General features: G+C 41.9%; 1 protein-coding gene across 8 annotated transcripts in view; it reads left to right on the forward strand.

Annotated features, from left to right (window-relative positions):
- STIM1 (stromal interaction molecule 1) overlaps nucleotides 1-17,934 on the forward strand; it is a 172,247-nt gene that overhangs the window by 82,076 nt on the left and 72,237 nt on the right. For all 8 annotated transcript variants that reach the window (XM_014841954.3, XM_070490810.1, XM_014841953.3 and 5 more), the window contains one exon: nucleotides 7,800-7,930. In XM_014841954.3, coding sequence (XP_014697440.1) covers nucleotides 7,800-7,930 — 131 coding nt within the window. The remainder of the gene's footprint in view (nucleotides 1-7,799; nucleotides 7,931-17,934) is intronic.

Raw genomic sequence — 17,934 nt, forward strand, 5'->3', positions numbered from 1 at the left:
TGCCTACTTCAGCCCCATCCTCATTCTAGGTTCCATGCCACTTTATCTCTGGAACCTCATGGTCCTTAGTTGAATCTGAAAGTCTTCCCAGGGCTAGTGCTCTCAGTCTTACAGTCTTTTGAGCCCTTATCTAAGGGTAAGGATGGATTCTGATCCCATCTAGAGTCACTACAGAGTTTGCTAATGTTACCCTGGGGGTGAGAGGTGAAGCAGGAGAAATTATTCTCATTGATGGGGACCCTGCTGGTAAAATTTAGCAATTTCCAGATTCCCCTCAGGTTCCAGCCAAGCGCTGAGGAGCAGTCTTATCAGTGCCCTCTCTACTCCTTATCTTTACCTTCTTCCTTGATTGCTGTTTCTCTCATTTCTTTCCCTGTGGGCTTGTGTCTCACATCAGACAATCCATTTTCAGGCTCAATTGTGGTGGCTCTGCTTTGCATGCTTACAGATATGTGTTCTCTGAGGGATGAATTACTGTTCAGTGATAAGAAATGAAAGTGGCTGGGAGAGAAGTGGCATTAGGTAGATGGTGGATATTGGTGGTGGGTTTGGGGTTGTACTCAAGAATTCTCTTGCCTTGTGGGGAGATATGGTTTGTTATGAATCCCTTCATGTATGCATTCGTTCCTTCAGCCAGCGTATACTGATTTCATACTTCAGGGTACATGTTAGTTGTGGTATCATGTTGGGCCCTAGGGGATAGAGTGAGTCAAGCTTAGTCCTTTCCCTTTTCTGGATGTGGCATGTGAACAACTCAGAGCATGAGAATTAATGCAACAGAATTGTGTACAGAGTGCTTTGGAGCGGAGAATAGTAAATGATTAGTTCTTCCTGGAGACGGGAGAGGAGATCTGAACGTGAGGGAAAGGACTTTGTGGTTTTTTCTGCCAGTGGTTGACAAAGCGTGGTCTGTAGACCATTGAGGATCACCAGGATCTTTTCAGAGGTCAAGAAGCTCAAAGCCATTTTAATAATAATGCTGAGATGTTATTTGTTTTTTTCATTGTGTGTACGTTTGCACTGGTGGTGCAAAAGTGAGTAAAACTCCTGGTACCTTAACAAGAATCAAAGCAGTGGCACAAAGCTGTGCTAGTCATCATTGTATTCATCACTTCCACACATTCTCAGTTTTTTGAAGAAAGCTTTTAATAAAGAAGTTAAAATTTATTAATTTTATTAAATTGTAACCCATGAATGAATATATATCTCTTTAGTATTCTGTGTGATGAAACAGGAAGTACGCATAAAGCACTCCTGCTGCATGTAGAAGTTTGATGTTTATCTCAAGGAAGAGCATTCGTGCGATTGAGTTGCAAGCTGAACTACCTTCTTTTTTCAGGGAACATTATTTTTACTTGAAAAAATAACTAACAGACAAACTGCAGTTACTCAGACTTATGTATTTGGCAGATTTTCTTGAAAATGAATGATGTGAGTCTGCTGCTTTGAGGAAAACAACTGGTAGTATTTGTTGCTAATGATAAAATTCCAGCTTTTAACTGAAAATTAGAATTTTGGAAAACTTATGTGTGCTGCTGTGAGCTTGACAGCTTCCCCAGATTTAAAACTTTTCTGATGAAATTGATGCGGGGTTGGTGAGCCGAGGAGTCGAAAGAAAGATTTCTTAGACTCTTAAGATCTGGCAGTAATTCTTTTATTTAGAGAATAGAATAGCATGGGGACAGGACCCACGGGCAGTCAGAGATGCTGCTGGCATGGGGAGCTGCTGCTGCCACCGCTGGCATGGGGACAGGACCCATGGGCAGGCAGAGCTGCTGCCGGCATGTTGCTGCTGCTGCTTCTGCTGCCTCTGCTGCTGCTGCCCCCGCTGGCATGGGGACAGGACCCACGGGCAGTCAGAGCTCCTGCTGCTGCCCCGAGTTGAGGGTTAGGGCTAAATTTAAGGCATAGGTATGTGAGTCATCTCTTTACGAAGACAAAGGAAAGAACATGAAAAAAAGTTAAAATGGTATCAGTGCAGGTGGGGTCTGGTCGTTGGGTGATCCCATGACTTTTAGACAAGAATCAAATCGGATTAAGTAAAGGTCAGAAGCCACCACGCTAAATCAGTTACATGAGATTGCCAGACAGCAACCAACTTAAGTTCTTGCCTTCCCCATTAAGAGTTTCTAGGGATAAGGTCACCTCTCTTCTTCTTCCTGGTACAGAGAGGGAGGCATCTTTACAGATAGAGGTTTCCCTTAGAAATGTAAATCTTTCCCAACAAAGGGACAAGCAAGCAAATTCCACTCCTTGGAGCCTGCTTCTCATCTGTAGTTTTAAAAGTAACCAGCCTAAAGTCCTCATCATAAACCGTTTTAAAATTAAGCAACCTAAAAATCCTCATCAAAATCAGTGGTGATATTAATAATTGTGATTATTTTAATATCGATAAATGAAATATGGTAAATTTGGAAGCTCTGCCTAGCTCATGGAATCTGTAGTTTCTAAATGACCAGTGCATTATGTTACAAAATCACACGTGGATAAAAGATCCATTCAAAGTGAAAGATAGACCAATGGATTTTAATGTAATAGAGCACAAAAAGTTCATCCATGTAGTTTCAGATTTCACGTTGCAACTAACCTTTAATAAACCTACTAGTTGAGTTTTGGTGTAGTATCAGAGAGGAATGTCCACAGTTATCTGAAAGGCCATTAACATACTCTTGCCTTTTCCATCTGCATATCTATGTTTTGATCTTCAATCAAAATAACACGTTGAATGCAGAAACAGTTATAAGACCACAGCTGTCTTCTGTTAAGCCAGACATTAAAGAGATTTCAAAAATGTAGAACAATCCCACCCTTCTCATGAATTTTTTTTTCAGAAAACAATTATTTTTCATAAAACATGTTATTTATATTAACACAGGAGATTTGTTTTAAAATGAATTAATTGCTAAATATTAGGATTTGTCTTTTAATTTCTAATGTGTAACTATCAGTTTTGAGCTTTTCAATTTTTAAGTGTGTAAAGGGGTCCTGAGACAAAAACATTTAAAAACCTGGTCCTGTGCTACTCTCTCTACCTAGAATTCTTCTCTTTTCTGCCTAGAGAAATCCTACATGTAATTGTGGAGTTGGTATTTTGTTATTCATTCAGAAAACATTACTGAGCATCCACCAAGAATCTGGCTTTTGCTTGCTACTGGGGGCATGGTCCCAAGGCCTTATGGAAGTTGTAGTCTGATGGGGAAGACAAATTAAACAACTGCCGCATGGGGTCCTGAGTGTTACTGGTGATGGACACATACATGTGGGAGTCCAGGCTATTGTCACAGTCACCTGCCAGCTCACCTAGAACATATGACTAATCAATTTGATTGGACCATACCTCTTGTATTTTATTCTTCATAATCTGAAAGGGAAAATGGCTGAAGTAGAAGATGGGAACTGTTCACTTGCTGCTCTGACAGGAAAGAAGGAAACTACAAATGTATTGAATGTCAGCTTTATGCAGGCACTGTGCAAGGTATTTTAACAAATGCAGTCTTATTTAATTCTCACTAAAGCCCTATGCGCCAGAGACAGTTGTCTTCATTATGCAGGTGAGATACTGGAGGCTCAGAGAGGTTAAACAACTTGTCCAATATCATATGGTTGCAACTGATGAAGCTGGAATTTTGACATATGGGTTCTGACTCAAAGTCCAGGGCTCTCTCATTGCAGTAATAATGTATTGCTAAATGGGTGGATCTTCTAAGGTATTCCAAGATGGTTCTGGGAAACCTTGCCAGATTGGACTCTATAAGAGAAAGTAGAAAAGGTCTCAGGAAGGAGAGAGAGACAACGTAAGAAATGGTTGGTTGAAGGAGTTATTTGTGAATTTTGGCTGATATGGTTTTTCTGGACAGGATTCTATGGCCATATGGAACATTAAGATTTTGTACTCCTTTATCCTCATCCCTTTAATCCTTTTCCATGCCTGATGATGCCAGAAGCAAAGGCCACCTGTCTGATCAGCTTACAAACCAGAGCCTGGTGTTTAAACCCCAAACTTCTTGGATCTGCTTGTAGGCCTTTGGGAAAGGGGCTGGCTGACCTCGGGCCAGTGGTGCCCAGCCTGGAGGCTACCAGTCCCTAGAGCTTGGTAAACTATTTCCATTATTTTTAAAAGCCCATTAGAAGTTGTACTTCAGTTAGGATCAACTGTGTGTGGATACGGGCTTATGAAAAGATTGAATTCTTTGCTTTGGGTCAGAAATCTGTCAGTCCAATGTGGTTCATGTGTGCTACCTGTGGTCTTCTATAACAGGAGTCAGCAAACTACGCCCCAGGGGCCAAATCCAACCCATTGCCTATTTTTGTAAATAAAGGTTTTTTTCTTTCTTTCTTTTTTTTTTTGCTGAGGAAGATTAGCCCTGAGCTAACATCTGTGCCAATCTTCTTCCATTTTATATGTGGGTCGCCACCAGAGCATGGCTGATGAGTGGTGTAGGTCTGTGTCCAGGATCTGAACCTGCAAACCTGGGCCACTAAAGTGTGCTGAACTCAACTACCAGGCCACAGGGCCTGCCCCCTGTAAATAAAGTTTTGTTGGAACACAGCTAAGCTCATTCACTTACGTTTTGTCTATGGCTGCTTTTATACTCAATGACAGAGTTAAGTAGTTGCGACAGAGATTATATGGCCCATAAATCCTAAATTGTTTACTATCTGACCTTTTATGGAAAGTTTGCTGACCTGTAGAGTAATTTTGATTCTTTCTATCATGGCAGTTAGCACATAGTGTTTTAATTGCCTATCTCCCCCACTTTCGTAATTGAATTCCTTGAGAGAAAAGAAGATATGATTCATCTTTTTATGCCCTGTGCTGAATACAATGCCAGACATATGAAGGGAAGGAAAGCCTTATGTTGGTTGTGTTGCAGTGCTGTGTGCTTTTTCTATGAACTAGTCATTACTTACTGTGATTTTATTTTGATAGGTAGTTCATGGATGGGAGTCCATGAATGAAACAATGGTGCCAAGAGCTCTTGTTGTTCAGGAGTTTGAGAAACAATGCCTTAATCTTTGGCTACATTCGACTCTTTCCCTCAGTACCCACCACCCCTCCACCCCACCCTCCACTCCCTAGTCCAACTTGGTAGGACAAATATAGAGGAACATAAGGTTACATGGAGTTATGTCTTTTGTATGTGTACTATTCGTCTTACTTTTTTTCTTTTATAAAGCCACTTCTTCAGTGTGCTTCTTACCAGTATTACCATCTGTGGCTTCCAGAAGATGAAGCCAACCTAAAGCTATCTGATCACCTTGGCATAAGGACAATCAGGTGAAGTGCGGGCTTGGGAATCAGCAGACCTGGACTCTTGCTGTGGCTTTTCAGCTGCTTTTGACTGTTAACATCAAAGTTAACATCTGTGAACTTCAATATTGAACATATTTTTATTGAGACACATCTGAGACACTTAAAAAGTTTAATATATTTATAGCCTTCCCTCATTTTGTAAAGGATTTGAGCAATTAGAAAGTGATAGAGAGGTAACCTGTCTTGTCTTATCACTGTCTGAGTAGCAGACAAGTAAATGATTAAATGGATTAGAGTGTTTCGGGTCTTTGATCAATGCTTTCTAGAAGCCTTCATGACCACAGTCTCTTTACCCTGTCTTTGCTTTCTTTCCTGTGACAGTTTCTTCTGTTATCTGGGAAATAGGGTCTTTCTTGTATCTTCTTTGGGGGTGATCTGAAGAGTATTTTTTTTTTTTTAATTAATGTTATGATAGATTACAACCTTGTGAGATTTCAGTTGTACATTATTGTTAGTCATGTTGTGGGTACACCACTTCCCCCTTTGTGCCCTCTCCCCACCCCTACTTTTCCCAGGTAACCACCGATCAGATCTCCTTGTCAATATGTTAACTTCCACCTATGAGTGGAGTCATATAGAATTCGTCTTTCTCTGACTGGCTTATTTCGCTTAACATAATACCCTCGAGGTCCATCCACGTTGCTGAATGGGCCAATTTTGTCTTTTTTTATGGCTGAGTAGTATTCCATTGTGTATATATACCATATCTTCTTTATCCAATCATCAGTTTCTGGGCATGTAGGTTGGTTCCACGTCTTGGCTATTGTAAATAATGCTGCGATGAACATAGGGGTGCAAGGGACTCTTGAGATTTCTGATTTCAGGTTCTTAGGATAGATACCCAGTAATGGGATGGCTGGGTCATAGGGTATTTCTACTTTTAACTTTTTGAGAAATCTCCACACTGTTTTCCATAGTGGCTGTACCAGTTTGCATTCCCACCAACAGTGTATGAGGGTTCCTTTTCTCCACAACCTCTCCAACATTTGTTGCTCTTGGTTTTGGATGTTTTTGCCAATCTAACGGGTGTAAGGTGATATCTTAGTGTAGTTTTGATTTGCATTTCCCTGATGATTTGCGATGATGAACATCTTTTCATGTGTCTATTGGCCATATTTATATCTTCTTTTGAGAAATGTCTGTTCATGTCCTCTGCCCATTTTTTGATCGGGTTGTTTGTTTTTTTGTTGTTAAGCCGTGTGAGTTCTTTGTATATTATGGAGATTAACCCTTTGTCGGATAAATGGCTTGTAAATATTTTTTCCCAATTAGTGAGCTGTTTTTTTGTTTCAATCCTGTTTTCCCTTGCCTTGAAGAAGCTCTTTAGTCTGATTTGTTTATTCTTTCTATTGTTTCCCTCAACTGAGGAGTTATAGTGTCCGAAAAGATTCTTTTGAAACTGATGTCAAAGAGTGTACTGCCTATATTCTCTTCTAGAAGACTTATTGTTTCAGGCCTAATCTTTAGGTCTATCCAAAGAGTATTTTACCTAGAAAGTAGTTATCAAGATCTGGGTCAAAAGGAAAGAGGAATTTTAGAATCTAGGAATTGGAAGAAATACTAGAAACTTTAGTTAAAATGCCTTTTTCAAAATACTAGTGAACTTGAGGCCTGGAGAAGGGAAGTGACCTCCCTAGAGTCACATGGTAGAGATAAGACTAGACTCCAGACTCTTTCTGCTGTGCGCATCAATGGAGCTAGGTGCTTTCCAGGTTTGTAAGAGAGGATTAAGTATCATGAAAGAGCTCGGGTGTGGCCTAGGATCCTGTGCTGGTCTTACTTCCGCATGAGTGACTGTGTGATGGTAGACAGAGGAAGCTGCACGCCAGACCTCCTAAGCTGTTGTATCAGATGAGCTCAGGACCATAGACCTCTAGTAGATATTTGCTGAATGTAACTGTCTTTGGGAGGGCATCAGATGTGAAGAGTTTCCCCAGTTAGCTTGTGGCTGGCATTATTTGTACCAACAGTGACAAAGTGAACAGAAAAGGAAAACTACATATTATTCTGGCATTGGAATGAATGGACTATTTTTCTGTTTCTAGAAAAGATTGTATTAATTTAGATTTGTTTATTGACTGATTAAAAGTTATATTTCATTTGAATATGTATTTCTATGATTACTAGTAAGGCTAAACTTTCTTGTTCACTGGTTATTTGTATTTTCTCTCTTTTGTATTTTTTTCCTTTGAGTTACCAATTCGTGTTCTTTGTCTAGATCTCAGCGTATTCCCAGTCCTATGCTTGACTTCTCCACCAGGGAACTATATTAGGATGATAAAGCATTGTCCCTAAATGAGGGATCTCAGCACATTGTTGGGGAGACAGTTAAAGACTAGATGAAACACTTTTCTCACTGTACAAATATCCGGTTAAGTGGCTACATGAGGAGTCAGGTGCTAGAAACTAAGGATGCTGAGACAGGTGGGTAATAGAGGCTGGGTGGCAGCTCCTAGTAATATTGTCTCTTGCTTTTCCTGTACAGAGTTTTGCCGGATTGACAAGCCCCTGTGCCACAGTGAGGATGAGAAGCTCAGCTTTGATGCAGTCCGCAGCATCCACAAGCTGATGGATGATGATGCCAATGGTGATGTGGATGTGGAAGAAAGTGATGAGGTGAGCTCTCTCACCTTGCCATGGCTCTCTGCTCTTCCTGTGTGAACCGTTCCTGAAAGCTGTCTAGACAGACTGTTGCCCGTGCAGCGACGTTCTTGATGTTGGCTTGTTCTCTAGGAACTCGTCTCTATCAGGAGAGGTGATTCTCAACAGAACAGCCCTCCAGGAGCCAGCCTGTCAGAGTGCAGGCCTTATGTCTATGTCAGTGCCTGGGCTGGCTCCTGTCTGTTTACCAGCTAGAAGCACACCACTGAGAGAGCTGTGTTGTTTGAGAGGGAGAGGGAGCCCTGAGGTTGGTCTCTACAGTTTCCCTGAATCCTCATTGTAATCTTGCAGTAGATGGAGGGCATCAGTCTATGCTTACTCTGTGTTCAGCCCTGTGTCACATGTGGGAGAGAAGGTAAGACAGTCAGATCTTGCCCTCTGGGAGCTTATACTCCATTTGGGAGGAAGAAACAAATGTTCCTAGAAAGATCATTCTGAATTCCTGGCTGCAGTTGCTGGGAGCCAATTGAGTGGTCCAGATAGTAAGAGTGAGAGGAATCTCTAGATGGAAAAAACTCTGTTATTGTTTCACCTTTTGGCATTACTACAGCTCCAGTTCCACAGAGTCCAGCGTACAGAGTCATCCAGTGTGACAAAATTTAAAGGTTTCAGTTGATTTCAAGCTCAACATGAGCCAACAGTTTGGTGAAGCTACCAAGTTATGCCAAATGTATAATAATGATTTAGTGTATATTATGAGGGAGGAGGTAATCCTAATCTCTCCTCCCTGCAGCTTAGCCCACCTTTAAGTTTTGAGTTCAGTTTTGGATCTCACGTTGTCAGAAGCATTTGGAACAGGGAGAGCCTATACAGAGAGGAGTGATGTGAATGATGAAGAGTATGGAAACTATGAAACGGGGAACATTCAATGCAGTTCAATATTTATAAGTGTCTATTATGTATGTGCCAGACACTATTCTAGACATGGGGATGTGGCAGTAAATAGGACAGATAATTTACAGTTGAGTGAAGAAAGTTTCACCTGGAAAAGAAAAGACTCAGTTAATGTAATTTCTACCTTCGAATACATTAGAAGTGAAGAAATCAGACACATAATGATAATGATAACAAAAACCGCAGCACTAACTATCATTTATTGAATTCTTACCCTATGCCAGGCATAGTGTTAAGCCCTTTCATAGTTACTCTTTTAACTTTCTTAACAGCTTATGAAGTTGGTATTATTACCAAGGACTAGAGCCTTGGAAAGGTTAAGCATTTTGTTCAAGAGCACACTGGATATGAACACAGATCTGATTGCAAAGCCCATGCTGTTAAGTATAGCTACATTGTTTCTCTTATTCTGAGGGCAGAACCAGGACCAGTATGGGGAGAGTAAAATATAGGCATATTTTTCTAGAATAAAGAATTGCCTAACACGCTATCTCGTCATAGAAGAGGCTTCTTTGGTAGGTGAGTAGTGAACTCCCTGTCACTGAAGATAGGCAGGTAGAATACAGCACTCCACCAGTCGGTCAGCGGAGGGGATCCTTGTAGTAGATTGAACTAGATAATGCCTAAGGAATTTATAAGAGGAGAAAAATAGACTTTCTGGAGGAAAAGTAGAATTTGGATAGAGCAGAGGGGGTGAGGGAGCCTGAATAACAGGGAACCAGTGTGAGCAAAGACGTGGAAGTAGAAAGAAGCATGGTGGGTAGGTTTGCTTAGACAGAGTGACTGTGGTAGAAAACTGCAGGACAAAAACCTGCAAAGGAAAGTGGGTCCCAGCCAGTCAGGCTGAGATGTGTATACTTGTTGAACCTGGCAATTTTAGGTTCTTTTGCAAGAACAACAAACATGATGAAAGTGTCTGAACTTTTGGTCACATCTAGAAGTGTCACTGACCCTCAAAGGACCAAGTTTTATTTGTCTATGCTGAGAATAGAGCCATGTTCCTAGTGGTGAATGAGGCCTAGGGGTGTCCTGATCTCTCTCCGAGGGCCTGGCCACAGGACTGGGAGACTGACAGCACAACAGTCTAGAAGGTGATATCATCCAAGATCCACAAATTCCTCGATATCTTTGTCATCCGCCCCTCCTCCTTTTTGACTTTCTGCTGAATTGCTTTGTCAATGAGGGGAGGAAGAAAATGTTCTTTTCAGAGGAATGTTACCACAACAAAAAGCTCATCAGCACAAACTGTTCTAAAATAACACAAAAGCTGTCACCCTGCTCTTCTGTGTGCCAGTGGTGAGCTGTTCTTTTTCAGGATAGCTTCTGCCTTGCCTTGGCTTCCGCTGCTCTCTCTGCCATCTCAGGCCTCTGGTGGTTAGAGGGACCTGCTAGTCTGAGTTTTCATGATCAGTCACAAGTTACTGTCCTTGAAAGAGAAAGTAATGGTAGCAAAGTGTGTATGCTTAGATCAGTCTAGACATATCCTAGACAACTTTGGAGTTCGGGGTCTAACTAGAAAGTTGGATGGATAGCTCAGAGCTTAGGATATTGGATAATGGACGCTGAGGCAGAGAGATGAAACCTGGTTGTGCTGGCCATCAAGGACTGAGATTTTTATGACCCATTTAAAAGCATTGCTAATTACCCAAGGATCTTAGTAGAAGTTTGAAAGGATGCTCTGTGAAGGCCTCATTTATTCAGCCTCAGATCAGTAAGATTTTCAGATAACTGAGTTAATAACCTCAGTTCTAGATCTTTTAAAATTTTAGCCGTTTTTGAAGTAAGTCTTTCTTCTTACAGATTATTGTGAGCCAAGTGTAAACTTTCTTTGGATAATTCAAAACATGTCTTCAGGGCCTCTTGCACTATTACCCCAGTGCCTAGATTCCTATATGCATTATTGTGTTTTCTTCTTATAGTTTTCCCATCTCTTCTTTGATTCATTCTCATTTCTAATTTCTGTATCTACTCTGCTATGAGCTATGAAATTAGACTTATGGTAAATAGACTCGGTAGTCATCTTACAGAAAATATAATATTATTTGTGTGTGGGGCAGCTACTTTGGCTGCTCAAGTGCCATCTCTGCTTGCTTCTGTCCTAGATAGCAGAGGCTATGGATTGTGGGCCCTTCAGATGAGCAAGATGACACTGTTGGTGATGGTGCTCTTGCAAAGTTGGCAGAGAGTTCTATGAGCCTGGCAGTGTGGGAATTCATGACCTGTGTTCTATTCAGACTCTGATGGGGACACTGCCCATGGACAAAGGATTTGCTGCAGTGGGATGGTGCCATCAGGTTGTCCTGACGGTCTGAGGTAGGCTTCTCTGGAGCCTAGGTGGAAAATTAGGGCATTTATTCAGCCATTAAACAAATTCTTATTGAATACTTAGGATATACCAGGCACTGTTGTAGGGCTTTAGATTCCATCATTAAAAAAACAGATAAGATCTCTGCTTTTATAGAGCTTGTGTTCTAGTGGTCTGTGTCATAGATGACTAAGTGATAAGTAAACTTTGAAATTAGGCATAAATGTGATCAGATTTTTGTAGGTTAGTGACTTCCCCTTTGGTTTTCTCAGGGTAAAATGTTGGTTAATGATTCCTACCCTTGCAGGGTTGTTGTCAAGAGTGAGAAAAGTGCTGTTAAAAGTTCCCAGCACAAATAAAGAACTCTCAAAACTCGACAGTAGAAAACAAGCAACTGAATAAAAAATGGGAAAAGATTTGAACAGACACTTTATCAAAGAAGATATATGAATGGAAAATTAAACAGATGAAACTATGCTCAGTGCCATTAGCCATTAGGGAAGTGCAAATTAAAACCACAATGAGATACCACTACACACCGATTAGAATGGCTAAAATTAAAAAATGGTCAATACCAAGTACCAGACGAGAAAGAAGAGCCACTAGAACTCTTGCTTCTTATAAAGTTTCTTATAAAGTTAAATATAACTTAGTTCATTTCCCAGAAGTTCTGCTTCCAGATGTTTACTGCTATAGATAAATGACAGTTTAGGGGCTGGCCCTGTGGCCAAATGGTTAAGGTTGTGCACTCTGCTTTGGCAGCCCAGGGTTTTGCCGGTTTGGATCCGGGGACCAGGTGCGGACCTAGCACCACTTGTCAAGCCATGCTGAGGTGGCATCCCACGTAGCAGAAGTAGAAGGACCTACAACTAGAATATACAACTGTGTACTGGGGGGCTTTGGAGAGAAGAAGAAGAAAAGAAAAGATTGGCAACAGATGTTAGCTCAGGGCCAGTCTTAAAAAAAAAAAGAAAATTTATATTCATGCTGAAACCTGTACACAGATATTTATAGCAGCTTTATTCATAATCGTCAAAAACTGGACAGAAATCACTTGTCCTTCATTGTGTGAATGGATGAAAAACTATGGAAAACTACTCAGCAATAAAAAGGAATAAACTATTGAGGCACACAACACAGATGAATCTCAAAGGCATTATGCTGAGTGAAAGAAACCAGTCTCCAAAAGTTACATACTGTATGATTCCATTTCTGTGACATTCTGAGAAAGGAGTGTGGGGAGGGTTTGACTACAAAGGGGCAGCATGAGGAAATTTTGGGGAGTAATAGAACTCTCCCATGTCTGGATGGTGGGGGCAGTTATAAGAATCTAAATATATATGAAAACTCATAGAACTATATACCCTCCCCCCAAAAAGTTAATTTCATCATATGTTATTTAAAAAAACAAAATTCCCAACATAGTACCTGACACACAGTTCAAGCTCAGTGAGTACTAGTTATTTTCCCCTTTCTCTTTCTTCTGTATTTCTAGGAAGGCTACCTGTATCTGACAGTTGTATTTTAATGTTTGTTCGGCTGATGTGTTTCTCTCACCAAATTGTGAGCCTCTTCAGGGCAGGGACTGACCTTGTCTGGTTTGTTTTTTGTTTCCCCAATGCTCAGCAGGACCGGGTACAGAATATATACTTAATCACTGTGTGAAATGACTGACCGATATCACTGTAGCAGCATGGTGTCAGGCTGAGATGGAAGTCTTGAGCAAGGGTGTGATCACACATTTCGGGGGGTAGGGATGGGTAGGGAGCACTGTGAGTCTAGGGAGCTGCAAAATCTACTCATGCTTCTGTTGGTGTCTGTGGTGTCTGGTGGAGAAGTATGGCACAGGGTTAAGAGTGTGTGCTCTGGAGTCTCACAGACCTGGGTTTCAATCTGGCTCTGCCTTTACCAGCTGTGGAAACTTGGAGATGTTAATTAATCTCTTTCAGCCTCAATCTCTTTGTTAGAAGTGGAGTAATAATAGTAGGCACCTCATGAAATTGTTGTGAAGATTAAATGAAATAATGCGTGTAAAGCGCTCAGTACAATGCCTGGTATATAGAAGAGCCTCAATTTTTTGGGTTATTGCAGCTCAGATCTGCATCAGGCTGATGAAAATGTTCTAAACTTGTGGTGGTTGCACACCTGTGAATATGCTAAAAACCCTTGAGTTGTACACTAAATTGGTACGTGGATTATATATCAATAAAGATGTTAAGAATATTAAAGTGTCACTACATTGGTTGGAGTAGTGGTCACCTCCTACTTGCCTTTCTGTAGCCTAGCCCATAAGAATCCCTAGGGCTGTGTGGAAAACACTTTGAAAACCATGTTGATTTCTCTCTCCATTTCCCCCACTCCTAACTTGGATAGATATGTAGAGGTGCTTCTAAGTCTCAAGGTTTCTGGAGACAGAAGTCCCTGGTTAGCTAACTAAAAGCTTGGTTGCCTCTGTTTCTGGGCAGGTATAGATGGCTTTTGAGGACACCAGACTGAAAAGCCCTGGGGCATTCTCTTTGGGAGAATTCCTTCTTTCCTTCCTCCCTCCCTTCCTTCCTTCCTTGCTTCCTTTTTCTTTTTTGTAGCTGTCACTTCTGGGGAAGCTAAGATGGCAAGAAAGTAATTCCCTTTCACCCACATACCTGGGACCTGAATCAAGTTCTTGGCACTTACCATATGGAGCTCCATGAGGGGAGATGGCAAAGGCACCTGGCTAAGTAGCCCTGGTTTTGTTTTTCCTGGATTCACCTTGTCTCAGGGCCTCCCTCTGATTACCACAGCTGTTACCATGCTGGCCTCTGGGAAGCAAAGCTCTCCCTTTAGTCCCTGGACCCAATCCTAAACATGGATTTTCCTTGCCTTCTCTTTGCACAGCTTTGAGGACCTGAAGCTTTTGATTTTTTTTTTAAGTTTACTATATGCAATGTAGGGCAGAAAAGAAATAATTGCAAACAATTCTTCAAATAACCTCAGTATAATTTTCTGATGCATGCATTTCTATTGCTGCAGTAATCCTTCTTTGACTTAAAGGACTGTTACAGTTTGGAGGCACATCTCTGGTTTTTTGCCTTCCAGCTCCTTGCCTGTCTCCTGGTGCAATTTACCATCTTCTCTCTTGCCTTGTGGAACATTCTGACCCCCTGCCCTTCATCCAGGCAAAGCACGGATTGAAGTCTACTCAGGCCCTTTGGACAGAACGGAGATAACTGATAGCATGAATGACATTATTCTTTAGGTGAAACCTGCTCCTTAGGCTAAGGAAATGACCTGCTCCCATTTTTTTCTTGTAAATACTTGATCATAGGGTGGCTGTAGCATTCACATACCATCAGTGACTCGTGGACAGTTTACAGGCTGCATTCCCACTGAGTCCAAGTTCTGTGACCTTGCTTATGCATTCGGCCCTAATATTTGTGAATTTCTTAGAATTAAGTGTTTAGACATTGACTTTTTAAATGTCTAGGCATAAGCTTTGGTGTCTGACCTGAGTTCAAATCCAAGCCTTGCAATGTACTAGCTGTAAGGCCAAGTAATTTGGAGCCCCACTTTCCTCATCGGTAAAGTAGGGATGAAAATAAAATACTGTTTGCCACTGACAAGCCCTCAGCCTAGTGAGAGAGGCAGATGTGTAAACAGGCAATGACAGTAGCACATTTTAAGGGCTCTAATGGTGGTGTGCACAGGAGACTGTGGGAGTTTCAACAGGAATAAGGGTGAGGTAATCTAACATGTGCTGGTGTGGCAGAAGACACGTTGTCAGCCAGCACTCAGGGAAGCTAGACAAGCTGAGCTACACATCAGAGGCATAGTTTGCAATCTGTCCCAGGGCCTTAGCCAGATACAGGATGAAGCAGCAGCTCCCCCAGATGGTACCTCTCAGGTTTCCAGGAAAACCCAGATGGTGGTTTGCTTTGACAGAGAGGGAAATTCTTTCTCACTAAGCAGACTGTTGTTTTCCTTCCTCCCCATTTGTTGGTGAGTCTGCTTTGTTTATTCTGGATGGCAATCCTATTGATGACAGGCATTAGTTGTACTTGTAAGGCTTCTGTATGTATATATGTCTGCAAGTGCCTTTGTGTTTGTTTCCTTGTATGTGCATATACATCATTTTGTGCCTTTCTGTATTCGTATGTGTCTTTCTGTATTTAGACGTGTCTGTGTATATGAGAAGAAGTGGAGGGAGGAGAGGAACACTGCACTAGGGAAGTAGGAGCTGAGAGAAAGCCCATAAGCCAGATTGAGGATCACGGAGAAGGTTAGGAGCAAAAGGTTAAGCTACAGTATAGTTTGCAGGACCTGGAGGTAAGGGTGGAGCTAGAAGTGTAATTAGGAATCCGAAGATGCTGTTAGTCTAGGCAGGATCTAGGCCTTACAAAGTGGTATGCAGAATGCAAGGGTCATCTTGCAGCCAGAAATGGTCAAGCCAGCAGAGAAAAACCCTGCATCAGGTATCAAGCTTCTGACTCTTCCTAAGGAGGAACCGACGGCTGGCTCCTGAGACTCTGCTTTCCTTCAGATCTAACTGGTGTTAGTGTTTGGTTGTCTGTATGTGTAGTTACACAAGTCTGTTTGTGCACGTCTGTATCTGCAGGTGCACCACATTTAGTGTACTTCGTGGCATAAGAAACAACTGGTTTCCAATGCAATGCCTGATTCACTTGAGGATCAGTGACCCTCCCATTGTGTTCTCCTCCACTTCTTTCTCTCTCTCTTCCTTCTCCAAACATAGTGTCTGTTCTGTGCTGGATGCTGGATATGCAAACACTATTAAGGAAGACAAATTTTCTGCCTACAAAGAATTCACATATTGGTGAGGCAGAAAGACATACATATTCAATCCCAATGAGTATTGTGACGAGAGATGAGCACTACATGCTCTGGAAGTGCAGAAGAGGGAATTTAACCTAGGACATCAGGAAAGACTGCCTAGGTGAGGTGATGCCTGAGATGAATCTTGGGAGATGAATAAGAGGGGGACCAGATGAGAAGAGTATACTGAGTAGAGGAATGAGAGTGATGTCCTTAGAGATCTGTGAGTCAGTGGTTCCTGTAACTTGAGCATAGAATGTAATAGTGGGACAGGGAGGGAGATGTTGGAGCTGAGGTTGCAAAGGCAGGCATTAGCCAGATTCTTGCCATACTGAGGAACTTGGATTTTATCCCAAAGATATGAGCTAGAAGGATTGTAAACAGAGATGGCTCTAATTCTGATTGAAGGTATGTCAGGGGCAGGCTTTGCAGAGCAGGTGAAACTGGAACTTGGTTTTTAAAGATGAGCAGGATTTACCAAGGAAGAAAGAAGCAGGAGCATTCCAGGAAAGAGGAACTTTATGAGTAAAGGCAGGAGGCAAAAAATGTGGCAAGTTTGGGAGACATCAAGATGTCTAAAGAACAGTGTCTTCATCTATAAGATAGGGACACTGGTAATATATACCTTCAATGACTGGTGTGAGGCTCAAATAAAATAATGGGTGTGAAGAAGCCTTTGACAACCATAATGCTGTGTCACATTTCAACAGCAGTTGTTGTTATCCAGCTTCTTCTCTTTCCTGTCAGTGCCCAGCAGCATCAGGCCCCCCAAGTGTAGGTCAGGTAGGCGTGCACCTCAGCAGTGTGGCACTGACTGGGTGAGAACCATGCCTCTTTTATCTAGCCACCTGGCATCTTGAGGAGGAGGAGCTAAGATTAGAAGTTGCTGGGCGGTGGCCGGCCTGGTGGTGTAGCGGTTAAGTTTGTGCGCTTGGCTTCAGTGGTCCAGGGTTCCCGGGTTTGGATCCTAGGTGCGGACCTAGCACTGCTTGTCAAGCCATGCTGTGGTGGCATCCCACATAAAATAGAGGAAGACTGGCACAGATGTTAGCTCAGCGGCAATCTTCCTCAAGCAAGAAGAGGAAGATTGGCAACAGATGTTAGCTCAGGGCCAATCTTCCTCACAAAAAACAAAGTTGTTGCTGGGACTCAGAGGCTGAGTGCTGGTTCATTCAGGATACACCATTCTCCACAATGTGAGCCCTCTTGCAAAGGGACCGAGGTTCAGAATAGTCAAACATTTATGAAGCACCTTCTACATATGGGCACTGTGAGGGACTGTGCCTTAAATGATCTCAGTTTCTTCGTGTTGTAACTGAGGTAGTCTGCATTTTACAGGCTCAAGGTGACATAGTGAGTAAGTGGCAGAGATGGGATTCGAGTCCATATCTATGAGATTCTTTTTCTTATATGTCACTTCACAAGCTTTCTATTATCTCTAGTTGATGAGCAACTCCCTGACTAGTTGAGAGTGGGAAACTCTGTGAGGTCTCAGGCAGTGTGGGGTTGGGAGAAGAGAGAGTATCTGGGCTTTCTTTGGGAGTGAGCCACAGCACTTCCTCCACATTGACCTGTGGTTCTTGCTTTCAAAGACTGGCCCTCCTCTATATATCTGTCTCACCTAGATGCTTTTAGTATATCTGGTCGATCTCTGTGTCCCTGGATCCCAGCACAGGACATGTCACATACTAACTGCTCAGTAAATGCTGGTTGGGCAAATGAATGAATAAATACTTCTTAATAAAGAACCCCTAATATCTTCACTACTTCCTTCTGCCTTGTCTTGTGGTACTATCATACTCTGATAGGAGATTTTGTTCTTAAGGACATTTTTTTTGATGTTGCTCATTGACACATAAGCCTAATTCTCCCTCTTAGAGTTGGTTAGAAGCCAGAAGGTTCTTAAAGAGGGGCATGAGTTTGTCTTACTGTCTTACATTCTCTCTTCCCA

The sequence above is a fragment of the Equus asinus genome, chromosome 20 (assembly GCF_041296235.1).
Source record: "Equus asinus isolate D_3611 breed Donkey chromosome 20, EquAss-T2T_v2, whole genome shotgun sequence".
Taxonomy (NCBI): Eukaryota; Metazoa; Chordata; class Mammalia; order Perissodactyla; family Equidae; genus Equus; species Equus asinus.